This window comes from Camponotus vicinus, unplaced genomic scaffold, assembly GCF_025532165.1.
Source record: "Camponotus vicinus isolate PSW18456_S1 unplaced genomic scaffold, iyCamVici1.0 SCAF_2, whole genome shotgun sequence".
NCBI classification, from domain to species: Eukaryota; Metazoa; Arthropoda; class Insecta; order Hymenoptera; family Formicidae; genus Camponotus; species Camponotus vicinus.
Genome location: NW_028141956.1, coordinates 12,078,777 through 12,092,315, shown reverse-complemented (window position 1 = coordinate 12,092,315; position 13,539 = coordinate 12,078,777). Strand labels below are relative to the sequence as shown.

The 13,539-nt window shown below is 28.7% G+C and overlaps 2 protein-coding genes and 1 long non-coding RNA gene across 7 annotated transcripts; 2 read left to right on the top strand and 1 right to left on the bottom strand.

Annotated features, from left to right (window-relative positions):
- Nucleotides 1-1,005: 1,005 nt before the first annotated feature.
- Nucleotides 1,006-4,047, top strand: LOC145966769 (beta-keto L-gulonate decarboxylase-like). 2 transcript variants are annotated; one of them, XM_083091104.1, is made up of 7 exons: nucleotides 1,006-1,090; nucleotides 1,854-2,020; nucleotides 2,106-2,204; nucleotides 2,266-2,444; nucleotides 2,625-2,910; nucleotides 3,380-3,579; nucleotides 3,644-4,047. In XM_083091104.1, the coding sequence occupies exons 2-7, from the start codon at nucleotides 1,948-1,950 to the stop codon at nucleotides 3,821-3,823; spliced, it is 1,017 nt and encodes a 338-aa protein (XP_082947230.1). In that variant the 5' UTR covers nucleotides 1,006-1,090; nucleotides 1,854-1,947; the 3' UTR covers nucleotides 3,824-4,047. The 2 variants fall into 2 exon arrangements, with proteins under 2 accessions (XP_082947230.1, XP_082947231.1); XM_083091105.1 differs by having other exon boundaries at nucleotides 1,044-1,101.
- Nucleotides 4,048-4,548: 501 nt separating this feature from the next.
- On the bottom strand, nucleotides 4,549-5,574 carry LOC145966012 (uncharacterized). The gene is made up of 3 exons (XR_014436947.1): nucleotides 5,523-5,574; nucleotides 4,926-5,184; nucleotides 4,549-4,778 (listed from the first exon to the last, which is right to left on the bottom strand). It is a non-coding gene; the product is annotated as an uncharacterized LOC145966012 (long non-coding RNA).
- A 742-nt stretch (nucleotides 5,575-6,316) lies between these two features.
- On the top strand, nucleotides 6,317-9,843 carry LOC145966817 (beta-keto L-gulonate decarboxylase-like). Of its 4 annotated transcripts, none has more exons than XM_083091196.1 (7): nucleotides 6,317-6,375; nucleotides 7,735-7,901; nucleotides 7,989-8,087; nucleotides 8,149-8,327; nucleotides 8,508-8,793; nucleotides 9,261-9,457; nucleotides 9,523-9,842. In XM_083091196.1, exons 2-7 carry the CDS (start codon nucleotides 7,829-7,831, stop codon nucleotides 9,700-9,702), a joined length of 1,014 nt encoding a protein of 337 aa, XP_082947322.1. In that variant the 5' UTR covers nucleotides 6,317-6,375; nucleotides 7,735-7,828; the 3' UTR covers nucleotides 9,703-9,842. The 4 variants fall into 4 exon arrangements, with proteins under 4 accessions (XP_082947322.1, XP_082947323.1, XP_082947324.1 ...); XM_083091197.1 differs by lacking the exon at nucleotides 6,317-6,375 and adding an exon at nucleotides 7,265-7,282; XM_083091198.1 differs by lacking the exon at nucleotides 6,317-6,375 and adding an exon at nucleotides 7,333-7,478 and having other exon boundaries at nucleotides 9,261-9,409; nucleotides 9,523-9,843.
- Nucleotides 9,844-13,539: the final 3,696 nt, after the last annotated feature.

Genomic DNA, 13,539 nt, shown 5'->3' with positions numbered 1-13,539 from the left:
TAATATTATATCCAAACGCGTCAATATAAAGTCATGTAGCAAATTAGTCTTTTTGATGACATGTGACCAAAAATGACCAGTTCAGCACGTCAAAATGACATGTGCTTGCTACCTGAGAGGTATATATTAAATTTATTTAGTGTTTTAAAATATCACATATCTTTTTCTTCTATTTTTATATTTGATTTTTATTTGAAATAATGTAACCTTTTTCTGCTTATCTCTGATAAATCTTTGCATTTTATTTGTATAAATAATGTTTAAGTATTTTATTATTTGTATAAATATAACTATTAATTGCCGTATACATAGTAAACGAATAATTAATTAATAAAGCAATGATATAAAAATAATTATAAAATATATAAAATTTTATAACGTAATCAAGAAATTACTATAATAAATATTTTGTTAATTATTATATTTTTCGCATCCCAATAATCTTAAAAATATATGCATTAATAATAATTTTTTATTACAAAATGTTTAAAGTGTTATTTTACAATTACGTAATTTATTTTTCAAAAGTGTCTTGTAAATATTATAGTAAAATATATAAATATTTTTCTTCTTTTACTCGTATGTTTTTAATTATAATACAATATTTATAAAATTTTTTATTATATACAATATTATTTCTATTAGTATAATTAATTTTATTTGCCATTTCTGATTTAGAAAATAATAGAAACAATACACATAAATTATTTTGAATAAAATTATTTTTGTCATAGATTTTAAGTTTTTAAACAAAAAGAAAAAATAATTATTTCTTACTTGCATTAAAATAGCTGGTTATGTTAAAAATATTTTATATATATATTATGCTAGTAAGTTCAAATTTTATAGATTGGACGTTGGGGCTTGTCATATCTGTTTTATTATTGCCTCACTTGTATAACCTTGTATTATACACTTTACCAGCCTTTTTTGTGTTTTGTTTTGGAAACTCGTGCTCATTGCCACCTCATTTCAGATATTTATTGAGTATTGAGATTGAAAAAGAAGAACCATTTCTGAGTATACTTGGATAATAATTAGAGCTTAATCAGATTGTAATAATAAATTATTGGTTTTACATGTCTGTTTAGTAAGTGAGAAGTACGTTTATTTACATTAATGCATGATATATCACACATTTAAAGCCAGCAATATATTTTCGTTTATTATATACAAAATTAACTATAACATTGTATTAAAAGTAACGGATGTAAAAATTCTTATTAACTTAAAGAAGAAATGGTTCGTATCACAATTAAATAAAATAAATTAATCATATACACATAATATAATTACCTAATAATTTGAATAAAATATTTTTAAGTAATTACATATATGAAACATGGAAAAGAATTAATAATAGATGTTGAAAAATATTAAAAACAAAGAGAAACAATATTTAAAGTAAACTTTACATTATATAATTTTTATATAAAATTTGTTTTCTATAGATATAATTTGGAGCTTAATAATATGCTATTCCATATTGAGTAATTTAATTACAAATAATTCTTTTTACTTGAAATAAAAATAAACAATCCAATTTTTGCTTATATGTAGATCTTTCATTAATTTGATTAAAAAATGTTTTAATAAAATAAAGATAAAATTTAAATAAAAAATTATATATATAATTTGCTCAATTTTCTTACAATTCTTTTTTCCAAAAAGGCAAGGTTTCTATAAAACTAACAACTTAAACAATTTTTAAATTAAAATACAAATATAGATATTAACTTGTTTCATAATAACTTCTTAAAATTTAAGCAATTATGCACATACATTTATTAATGTTATAATGATTATAGTGTCAATTATAATGTTATAAAAATTGTATCATCATTTTTTCTTAGGTATTGTTATATTAAAAATATCATTTCCTTATCTCTCAATTGTTGCTTCAATTGAACATACTTGTTCAATAATTAACACTGTAATTCGTGCATTATGGAGATTTTCCCTCCGATAAAAATGATGATGGGAGATCTATTTGAGCCTGAAATGGAGAAACTTGCTGAATGTACATACATATTTTTCACAATATAATTTATAAAGCAATACGATGTTTATTTTTTTGTAATATTTATATTATTCTGTTTTAATAGATCTTCAAGTGGAATTTAATAAATTTTATGAAGAGGCCACAGTTAAAGTGGTGAATTGTCCTGACTTGACAAAGGCTCCTTTCCATCTTATTGCGCCAGGTAATACTCATGTATTTTTAATTTTTTGCACAGTAAAATTGCAACATTTATTAATTTACAGGATTATGTGGTAACACGGCGCTTGTAGAATTTGGTAGTCTTTCGAATTTATTTCCATTTCCGCAACTGAACAAAATTTACGATTTCAGAAGCTTTCTACTTACCAGTGGCCGTTATAACATTGATAATTTCATCATCGGAACAAGTCTTCAACCATTGCCTAATGGACACATAGGCGAGGTAATATTGAAGCTTTTTTGCACGTCAGAATATTATTTCACACGTACCTTTGATGTGTTACTACTCGTACCTCATGATTATCGCAACTTTTATTAATTTATTATCAGTTTCAATTAAACTTCGTTTTTAAATCAGTTACTTGATTGCGTTATTTTTTACGAGTATTATTACTATATATAGGTTATTATGAATACGAACTTCTCCCCGTCAGCCGAAGGAGGAATGGAAGTTAAAAATAGCAGCTACGTTGCATTTTTAGGAAAGGACGATACAGGAGAAAGAATAAAATTGGATACATTAACTGACCATCCCATATGCTTCTTTCATGGCAATTTCTTTATCAGCGAAGGAAAACCAGGAAGAGTTCTTAAAATACAGGCTAAGACACGTCGTGAAGATAAGGAATTAACAAAAGTAATACAACATACGCTTCAAAAGTATTATGAAGACACATCAACACTTGTCGGTGAGAATGGACACAAATCAGTGTTTAAAAAAAAAATAATAAAATTGTCTATCTTTTATAAAATTTATTATATGTGTATGTATGTATTAAATGTTTTTTCGTTTTTTTTTAAATAATTGGAATCTTTCAAATCTAGCGTAATACATTAGATTTTAGCTCCACATAATCTAAAACGAGAAGAATATTTAAACAAAACTCTAAAATATTTTAAACAACAATTTTATAGTTTAATGCTCTTTTTAATTGTACAATACATATATACTTATATTAATTGTATACATATATACATATGTATATTAAAAACATGTAACATATACATACATATGCATATAATATAAATTAGATTACATTACACATGTGTGACCCTCCTTGTTAGATTATTACTTATAAGTTTATTAAAAAAGTGACATAACAATTAATAATGCTTATGGATAACAGATAGATGAGTTTTCTGTGTCTCGTTTTATAGGTCTAGGTGGTACATTTGTAGTGCATGATGGTCAAGTGCTACAACACGTTATGCCAGATTGTTTCCAAGGTTGCTTTAGTGAAGAAGTAATTCGTAATTGGGTTAAGTACCATACACTATCGACGCCTTTGGTTGCAGTTGGCACAATTATTAACAAATCTTCTTTTCCTGTTGTACTTACAAATTCAAAACTTCAAACAGTAAGTATCAATGTCTCAAAATTGATATTGTTAGAGAAATATTGATGATTTCAATGTTTTTCAGGATTTACAACTCACTACAAATCATTTTCATAGCTTTTCCTTAGACACACGAGTAGGCGGACATTATTATACAAATGTAGAAGTTGCAAACACTGCAGAATATTTAGGATACTTTTGTCCAGCAAAAAAGCTATATCGTCTGGATAAAGAAGAAAATGTACCTATAATAACACAATTTTAGGATTTCCATAAGCCGTAGATGTTAATGCCTAATTATTTGTACATTTCTTATTATCACATCTACAATGTTGTTGATTTCATTACATTTTATTATAATATTAATTTCAATATAATATCTTCAGTATATGTAACTTTCTGAAAATTTGTGTAAGTTAAATTATTCATTGTTGTATAGTGTCTGTTATTGATTTTTTCGAATAATATTAATTTTTATTGCACAGCTGATTTTATTTTGTCGTTTCTCTCTCGTATACATTTATACGTATATTATCATACATTATGCGATACATACATAATTAACATTAACAAATTATAAATATATGGAAAACATTTTATTCCATTTCAAATAAAAAATATTCTTCATGATTTCTTCGCAATATTAAATGTATATGACATGTTTCAATATTTTATCGGATAGAGCTAGTAAATTTAAATTTTATTTACAACCTCTCAAAATATTGTCTTTTTATCATCAGTAGACAATAGCTATTTACATTTGTTTATACTTTGTCTAACGAAAAGATTCTGGAAAGCGCTTTATAAGGATGTATAAAAATTGTGAAACTCTTTAATATTTCGAAATAGTACTTAACAAAAAAATATTATATTTTACTGTTTTGGAAAACTCTCGAAATAAGCTACAATATGTAATAATCTGTAGGAATACCCATAAAAAATTTCAAGGTTATCTTTATGTGACCTTGAGAACATTATTCAAAACCATTCTAATTTTTCTGCGTAATAACTTAAAACTCTACACTTTTTGTATAAAACATTTTTTTTGAAAATACGTATTTTTCGAAATATTAAGGAATTTTACACTTTTTATATATCTTTATAAAGTGCCATATCTTCTAAACTAAAGCGAATACGAAAAAATTTTATTTACATTATGTGTTCTACTCATAATCCTCTTTCACATCCTCTGGTTACTTGACCATAGCTTTCGAGACACCCTGTATAAATATATATAATGATCCCTGTACTCTATTATTTATAATTATACATATTTTTGCATAATTCTATATAGTTTTGTACAATCATATTCAATTCTGCAGGAATATACAGGCAAAATTTTTTACCATACTTTCCAGAAAACGTACATTATGCAACTCTTGCGCACCTCTCCTTACGTGGTGTTCGGCGTGTGTCGCGTGTGTTGAACGACGATGAAGTTCAGTATAGAACTTACTATGTTTCACAACAACATCCATCCTGCTTATCACTACACCGAACAGTTCGCCAACAATGATGAGACTCGGGAGGGCACGAGATGGTATAAGATTTTCCTCCTCGCGTTCTTGTCGAGTACCTTCTTCATCATTAGCGCTGCTGTGGTCAAGGCAGTGCGCAACGTGGACCCTATGATAATTTATAGTTTCGGGGGATGGGGCAATACTTATTAAGAATACTTATTAAGAATTATTTGGAGGAATTGATACATATCAATGAAAAAAATTATATATATACAATTCCTTTTATATTATATAAAGAAAAGTTGAATGTTATCTCTTAACGAAAATTATGATAATTAATAGAGCAAATGGGAATTCGATGAAACTATAATTCAATGCTATTTTATGTCTAGAAGATATTGTAATCCGAAGAATATATTCGAAATTTCATTCCTTCTCTCTCTGCAGATCAAACTATGCTTACGTAATGATGTATCAATTGCTCTAATTTTATGAAAGAAATACCTATTGCTCTAACACACGAGACCAATTGTTTGCTTCTCTCTTAACTGACTACATGTACGAAATAATTACTTGCTTATCCACAGGCGTCCGGCATTTTACGACATATCGTATTATTGCATTAAGCCGAAAAAGATTGGCAAGTATTCTTCTGTAATATCTGCGTCTGTAAAGTTTAGCCCACGAGAAAACCGAGGAAAGTGCTTTAGTTTTATAATGTTACATTAATAATGCAATAGCAAAAAATTGAAGATAACTTAGCAGTAATAATTATTATATATATTATTATTATATACATAAAAATCAAACGAAACAATTCTAAGGAAAAGCTAAGCTTATGATTTCTGTTTTATGAAGGTAAATGTATTCCTATAATAACAGCTAATAAGCTAATAAGCTGTTATTGCTAATAATAACAGCTAATAAGCTTTACAGCAATTGATAACAATTTTTATAAAAATGAAAATCGATATTCATCTTCATAAAACGGAGATCATAAACTTTGCTTTTCCTTACAATTGTTTTGTTCGATTTTTATCACTTGATCCTGTCCTTCTAGGATCTGGGAGGTGTGATGGCATGACTCTGTCATCGTAAGTTCAAATTTCATGGATTGGACATTGGGACTTATCATCTCTGCTTTATTATTGTCTCACTTGTATAACCTTGTATTATATATTTTACCAACCTTTTTTGTTGTGTTTTGTTTTGGAAACTCGTGCTCATTGCCACTTCATTTCAGATATTTATTGAGTATTGAGAAAGAAAAAGAAGAACCATTTCTGAGTATATTTGGATAATAATTAGAGCTTAATCAGATTGTAATAATAAACTATTGGTTTCACATGTCTGTTTAGTAAGTGAGGAGTACGTTTATTTACATTAATGCATGATATTATACATTTAAAGCAATTTATTTCCGTTTATTATATTAAAATTAACAATAATATTGTATTAAAAGTAATGGATGTAAAAATTCTTATTAACTTAAAGAAAAAATGGTTCGTATCATAATTAAATAAAATAAATTAATCATATATACATAATATAATTACCTAATAATTTGAATAAAATATTTTAAGTAATTTTAAGTAATTACATATATAAAACATGGAAAAAAATTAATAATAGATGTCAAAAACAAAGAGAAACAATATTTAAAATAGAAACTTTATATATTTTATAATTTGTATATAAAATTTGTTTTCTACAGATATAATTTAGCTTAATAACGTGCTATTCTGTATTAAGTGCTTTAATAAAATTACAAATAACTCTTTTTACTTGAAATAAAAATAAACAATCCAATTTTTGCTTATATGTAGATCTTTCATTAATTAAATTAAAAAATTTTTTAATAAAATGAAAATAAAATTTAAATATAAAATGATGTATATAATTTGCTCAATTTTTTTACAATTCTTTTTTCTAAATAGACAAGATTTCCATAAAACTAATAATTTAAAATTTTCAAATTAAAATACAAATATAGATATTAACTTGTGTTCGAAACACGTCGAGCATTAAAAAATTCATCAAGACTCGCGTAATTGTACTCCATTAAAAAGGAGAGTCGAGGGCCCGACCGCTCATTCGGCGCCCCTGGCAGCCGGTAGCGAGATATCGCTTTGTCAGCGAAAATCCAAAAACAGCGCTCGCCCTTCTCGAAAGATCTAACAACAACAAATAACCCGTTAGATCGTTCAATTTAAACGTTGTCTCAGTAACCGCCGAGTTCTTGAAAAATCGGGATCTTTCGAAAAGTACTTGAGTATAAATTGACGCGATCGCGGAACACTGCGCCTTTTGTTGAAAAGTCTCCGACGCGCTCATTTAGTTCTCTGTTATCAAAAACGTTCTTTCCATTGCTCGCGGAATAAATCGATTTTCTCCGTTGCTTGCGGATTCAAAATTCAGCTTGAATTTTTCGATCTTTTCTTCGTTGTTAATTGAAAGACTGTAAATATATTAAGACTTGTATTAGTGAATTTGAATAAAGGACAAGAATTTGTATATAGATATATATCGGGACTTTGCGTTCTCTTTCTATCGTGCCGCGCTCACTTCCCGGTCTATTCTCGCGTTTTCGCTATCAATTTGTTTCACAATAACTTCTTAAAATTTAAGCTATTAGGCACATATATTTATTAATGTTATAATGATTATAGTGTTACAATTATAATGTTATAAAAATTCTATCACCATTTTTTCTTAGGTATTGTTGTATTGAAAATATTATTTCCTTATCTCTCAATTGTTGCTTCAATTGAACATACTTGTTCAATAATTAACACTGTAATTCGTGCATTATGGAGATTTTCCCTCCGGTAAATTTGATGGTGGGAGATATATTTGAGCCTGAAATGGAGAAACTTGCTGAATGTACATACATACTTTTTACAATATAATTTGTAAAGCAATACGATGTTTATTTTTTTATAATATTTATATTATTCTTTTTTTTAATAGATCTTCAAGTGGAATTTAATAAATTTTATGAAAAGGCCACAGTTAAATCGGTGAATTGTCCTGACTTGACAAAGGCTCCTTTCCATCTTATTGCGCCAGGTATTACTCATGCATTTTTAATTTTTTGCACAGTAAAATTGTAACATTTATTAATTTACAGGATTATGTGGTAACACGGCGCTTCTAGAAATTGGTAGTCTTTCGAATTTATTTCCATTTCCGCGACCGGACAAAATTTACGATTTCAAAAGCTTTCTAAATGTCAGTGGCCGTTATAACATTGATAATTTCATCATCGGAGCAAGTCTTTATCCATCGTCTAATGGACACATAGGCGAGGTAATATTGAAACTTTTTTGCACGTCAGAATATTATTTCACACGTACCTTTGATGTGTTACTACTCGTATCTCATGATTATCGCAACTTTTATTAATTTATCATCGGTTTCAATTAAACTTCGTTTTTAAATCAGTTACTTGATTGTGTTATTTTTTACGAGTATTATTATTATATATAGCTTATTATGAATGCGAGCTTCTCCCCGTTAGCCGAAGGAAGAATGGAAGTTAAAAATAGCAGCTACGTTGCATTTTTAGGAAATGACGTTACAGGAGAAAGAATAAAATTGGATACATTAACTGACTATAATACATGCTTCTTACATGGCAATTTCTTTATCAGCGAAGGAAAATCAGGAAGAGTTCTTAAAATACAGGCTAAGACACGTCGTGAAGATAAGGAATTAACAAAAGTAATACAACATACGCTTCAAAAGTATTATGAAGAGACATCAACACCTGTCGGTGAGAAAGAACACAGTTTAACAAAAAAATAAATAAAATTGTCTATCTTTCATAAAATTTATTGTATGTGTAGGTATATGTATTAAATGTTTCTTCGTTTTTTTTGTCAATAATATAATTGATATCTTTCAAATCTAGCATAATATATTAGATTTTAGCTACAAATAATCTGAAACGCGAAGGATATATAAACAAAATTAAAAAATATTTTAGACAACAATTTTATATAGTTTAATAATTTTTAATCGTACAATACATATATACTTATATTAATTGTATATATACATATGTATATTAAAAACATGTAACATATACATACATATGCATATAATATAAATTCGATTACATTACACATGTGTGACCCTCCTTGTTAGATTATTACTTATAAGTTTATTAAAAAAGTGACATAACAATTGATAATGCCTATGGATAACAGATAGATGAGTTTTCTGTGTCTCGTTTTATAGGTCTAGGTGGTACATTTGTAGTACATGATGGTCAAGTGCAACAACACGTTATGCCACTTATTTTGAAAGATTGCTTTAGTGAAGAAAAAATTCGTAATTGGGTTAAGTACTATGCACTACCGACGCCTTCTGTTGCAGTTGGCACAATTGTTAGCAAGTCTTCTTTTCCTATTCTACTTCCAAATCTAGAATTTAAAGTAATTATCATTGTTTCAAAATTGATATTGTTAGAGAAATATTGATGATTTCAATGTTTTTTCAGGATTTACAACTCACTACAAATCATTTTCATAGCTTTTCCTTGGACACACGAGTAGGCGGACATTATTATACAAATGTAGAAGTTGCAAATACTGCAGAATATTTAGGATACTTTTGTCCAGCAAAAAAACTATATCGTATGGATGAAGAAGGAGTTGTACCTATAATAACACAATTTTAGGATTTGCATAAGCCATAGATGTTAATGCCTAATTTTTTGTACAATTCTTATTATCACATCTACAATGTTGTTGATTTCATTACATTTTATTATAATATTATTATAATTTATTAATTTTTTGGAAAGCTCTCGAAATAAGCTACAATAATATGTAATAAAATGATGGAATACTCATAAAAAATTTAAGATTATCTTTATGTGACCTTGAGAACATTATTCAAAACCATTTTAATTTTTCTGTGTAATAACTTAAAACTCTACACTTTTTGTATAAAATATTTTTTCCAAAATACGTATTTTTCGAAATGTTAAGGAATTTTACACTTTTTATATATTCTTATAGAGCGCCATATCTTCTAAACTAAAGCGAATACGAAAAAATTTCATGTACATTATGTGTTCTACTCATGATCCTCTTTCACCTCTTCTAGCCAGTTGATCTTAGCTTTCGAGACACCCTGTATAAATATATATGTATAATGATCCCTGTACTCTATTATTTATAATTATACATATATTTGCACAATTATATATAGTTTTGTACAATCATATTCAATTCTGCAGGAATATACAAGAAAAATTTTTTATCAGACATGTCCAGAGGACGTACATTATGCAACTCTTGCGCACCTCTTCTTACGTCGTGTTCGGCGTGTGTCGCGTGTGTTGAACCACGATAAAGGTCAAGGATAGAACCCACTATGTTTTACAACAACATCTATCCTGCTTATCACTACACCGAACAGTTCGCCAACAATGACGAGACTCGAAAAAGCACGAGATGATATGGGATCTTTCTCCCGTTTTTGTCGAGTACCTTCTTCATCATTAGCGCTGCTCTGGTCAAGGCAGTGCATAACGTGGACTCTATGAATCTGCTGGCCATCTGCGCTTTGCTGCAGAGCCTGGTGATGGCTGTCGTGGTCTGCAGATCGACTAAAAGTCTCTTCCGGACTCATACTTTTTCAGGTAACATACATGAAGACGATATATGTATATCGTCTTCATGTGTTAATTATTATAATTTTCATTAAGACCATATTTTTATTAAATTGTATCAAGAAATAAATCTCAAGAAATAATCGAGTCCTAGCTGTATTAAAAAAATTTGAAAATAAAAAATGATAATTTATAGTTTCGGGAGATAGGGTAATAATTAAGAATACCTGTTAAGAATACCTATTAAGAATTATTTGGAGGAATTCATACATATCAATGAAAAAAATTATATATACATTTCCTTTTTTATTATATAAAGAAAAGTTGAATCTTGATCTCTCTTAACGAAAATTATGATAATTAATGGAGCAAATGGGAATTCATTGAAATTATAGTTCAATGCTATTTTATGTCTAGAAGATATTGTAATCCGAAGAATATGTAAAATTTCATTCCTTCTCCCTCTCTCTCTCTCTCTCTCTCTCTCTCTCTCTCTGCAGATCAAACTATACTTACGTAATGATGTATCAAATGCTCTAATTTTATGAAAGAAATATCTATCGCTCTAACACACGAGACCAATTGTTCGCTTCTCTCTTAACTGATTACATGTACGAAATAATTACTTGCTTATCCGCAGGCGTCCGGCATTTTACGACGCATACCGTATTATTGCATTAAGCCGAAAAAGATTGGCAAGTATTATTTTGTAACATTTGCGTCCGTATGTAAAGTTTAGCCCACGAGATAACCGAGGAAAGTACTTTTGTTTTATAATGTTACATTAATAATGCAATAGCAAAAAATTAAAGATAACAATAATAATTATTATACAGGGTGATGAAAAAATAAGTGCCATAAATTTGTGTAATGAAAGAAGGGACGAATACAAGCATTTTAAGTATAGGAACCATGGATCGGCGACGTTTCATTATGGCGTGACGGGCGTTTAATTGAATCGTCACAACGTCTGCGATGCAATGATTTTATTCCGTCAATTTGATATGTTTACAATAAATGTTTAAAGTTACGACCGCCAACGTTCCGACAAAAGTCACAGCGACGGAGCAATGACTGCCGCGTTCTTTGGAATATTTCAGGCCGACACATCCCTAAAATATTTCCAAAGAACGCGGCAGTCATTGCTCCGTCGCTGTGACTTTTGTCGGAACGTTGGCGGTCGTAACTTTGAACATTTATTGTAAACATATCAAATTGACGGAATAAAATCATTGCATCGCAGACGTTGTAACGATTCAATGAAACGCCCTTCACGCCGTAATGAAACGTCGCCGACCCATGATTCCTATACTTAAAATGCTTGTATTCGTCCCTTCTTTCATTACACAAATTTATGGCACTTAATTTTTCATTACCCTGTATATATTATTATTATACAATTGGGTATAACAATTATGAGGAAAAGTAAAGCTTATGATTTCTGTTTTATGAAGGTGAATATCGATTTTCATTTTTACAAAAATAAATTGTTATCAATTGTTGCAAATGTATTGCTATATCAACAGCTAATAAGCTAATAAAATAAGCTCTTATTGCTATAATAACAGTTAAGCTTTGCAGCAATTGATAACAATTTTTGTAGACATGAAAATCGGTATTCACCTTCATAAAGCGGAGATCATAAGCTTTGCTTTTCCTTGCAATTGTTTTGTTCGATTTTTATCACTTGATCCTGTCCTTCTAGAGTCTGGTAGATGGTGTGTGTGGTGACATGACTCTGTCATTGCTGTATTACAGCTTTCAAGAATTATCTCTAGGAGATGCCACGACGATCATATTCAGCTCGCCAGTGATCGTCATCGCGCTCTCCTTCCTCTTCCTGAAGGAGTCCTGCGGATCCTAGTGATCTTCACACTCTTCGCAGGTATCATCGCTAGATTATCTTCTTATTCCAGGTAACCGAAAACGAAGAGAAAATGATTCATATCCGATGATAAATAGGTCTCACAGTTGCATTCATTGAAATCTTAAATAAGATATTAATCTCAGGAAGCCGAGGAATTTTAAGTTTACGTCAATCTTCGCAATCATCAATCAAGTCAATTTCTCAATCGACATCTCTCCTTTCAGATACATCATGCTGAGAGCTATAAATAAATATATAAATTTTATATAAATTCAGAACAATACAAGTGTGACTTCGAAACATTAACTGATTCTCAACTCAATTGCAATATGTAGGGAACTTTCTTTCTTAGCGAAGGTTTAAGAAATGCGCGTGTTCTAAAAGTGCGTGCTAAGAAATACAAAGAGGCATCTTATCCTGGTAGAAAACATATGCCATTATGATGTCCAATGACATCATTTCAATGTCAAGTGATGTGCATTTACTATCTTGATATCGTTTGACAGGATTCATAGATTTGATGCAGGATGTACTAGAAGAAGTTTTTGGATTCGATTGATATTTCATCGGTAAGAAACAGCGCAATATATATATATGTAATATTTAGAAAAAATAAATGGAAATGTTTATCTCCTTTAATAAATTTTAAACATATTGTGGAACTGTTGATTTAAAATCTGAAAAATATGTTATTTTAGAAATGTCTCGTTGCGCTCTCTCTTTTAATGATTAAAAGCTTTCAATTATTTTCCAAATCTAACAAGAGTCATTAAATTTTTAACAAAATTATCACCCAAATATTAATTATATAAAAATACTGTATAGATAAGAGTTTAAGACTACTGATATCTTTGATATTCCTCAATGCACTTTGTGATATTCTATTCTAAATTTTTCGAAAATGTCAAATTTCTTTAATTTGCACACTAATGTTTATTATTATTCTCTATATTAAAACGTCAAAATGTTGAAAAAGAAAGAATGTAGTTTATATTTGTTCCAGAAATAAATATATTTATAACTAATAATAT

Coding starts and splice junctions, on each gene's coding strand:
- LOC145966817 (XM_083091196.1), top strand. CDS start 7,829: ATGGAGATTTTCCCTCCGGTAAATTTGATGGTGGGAGATATATTTGAG. Junction 7,902..7,988: donor AATGGAGAAACTTGCTGAAT/GTACATACATAC, acceptor TTTTTTTAATAG/ATCTTCAAGTGGAATTTAAT. Junction 8,088..8,148: donor TTTCCATCTTATTGCGCCAG/GTATTACTCATG, acceptor ATTAATTTACAG/GATTATGTGGTAACACGGCG.
- LOC145966769 (XM_083091104.1), top strand. CDS start 1,948: ATGGAGATTTTCCCTCCGATAAAAATGATGATGGGAGATCTATTTGAG. Junction 2,021..2,105: donor AATGGAGAAACTTGCTGAAT/GTACATACATAT, acceptor CTGTTTTAATAG/ATCTTCAAGTGGAATTTAAT. Junction 3,580..3,643: donor CAAATTCAAAACTTCAAACA/GTAAGTATCAAT, acceptor AATGTTTTTCAG/GATTTACAACTCACTACAAA.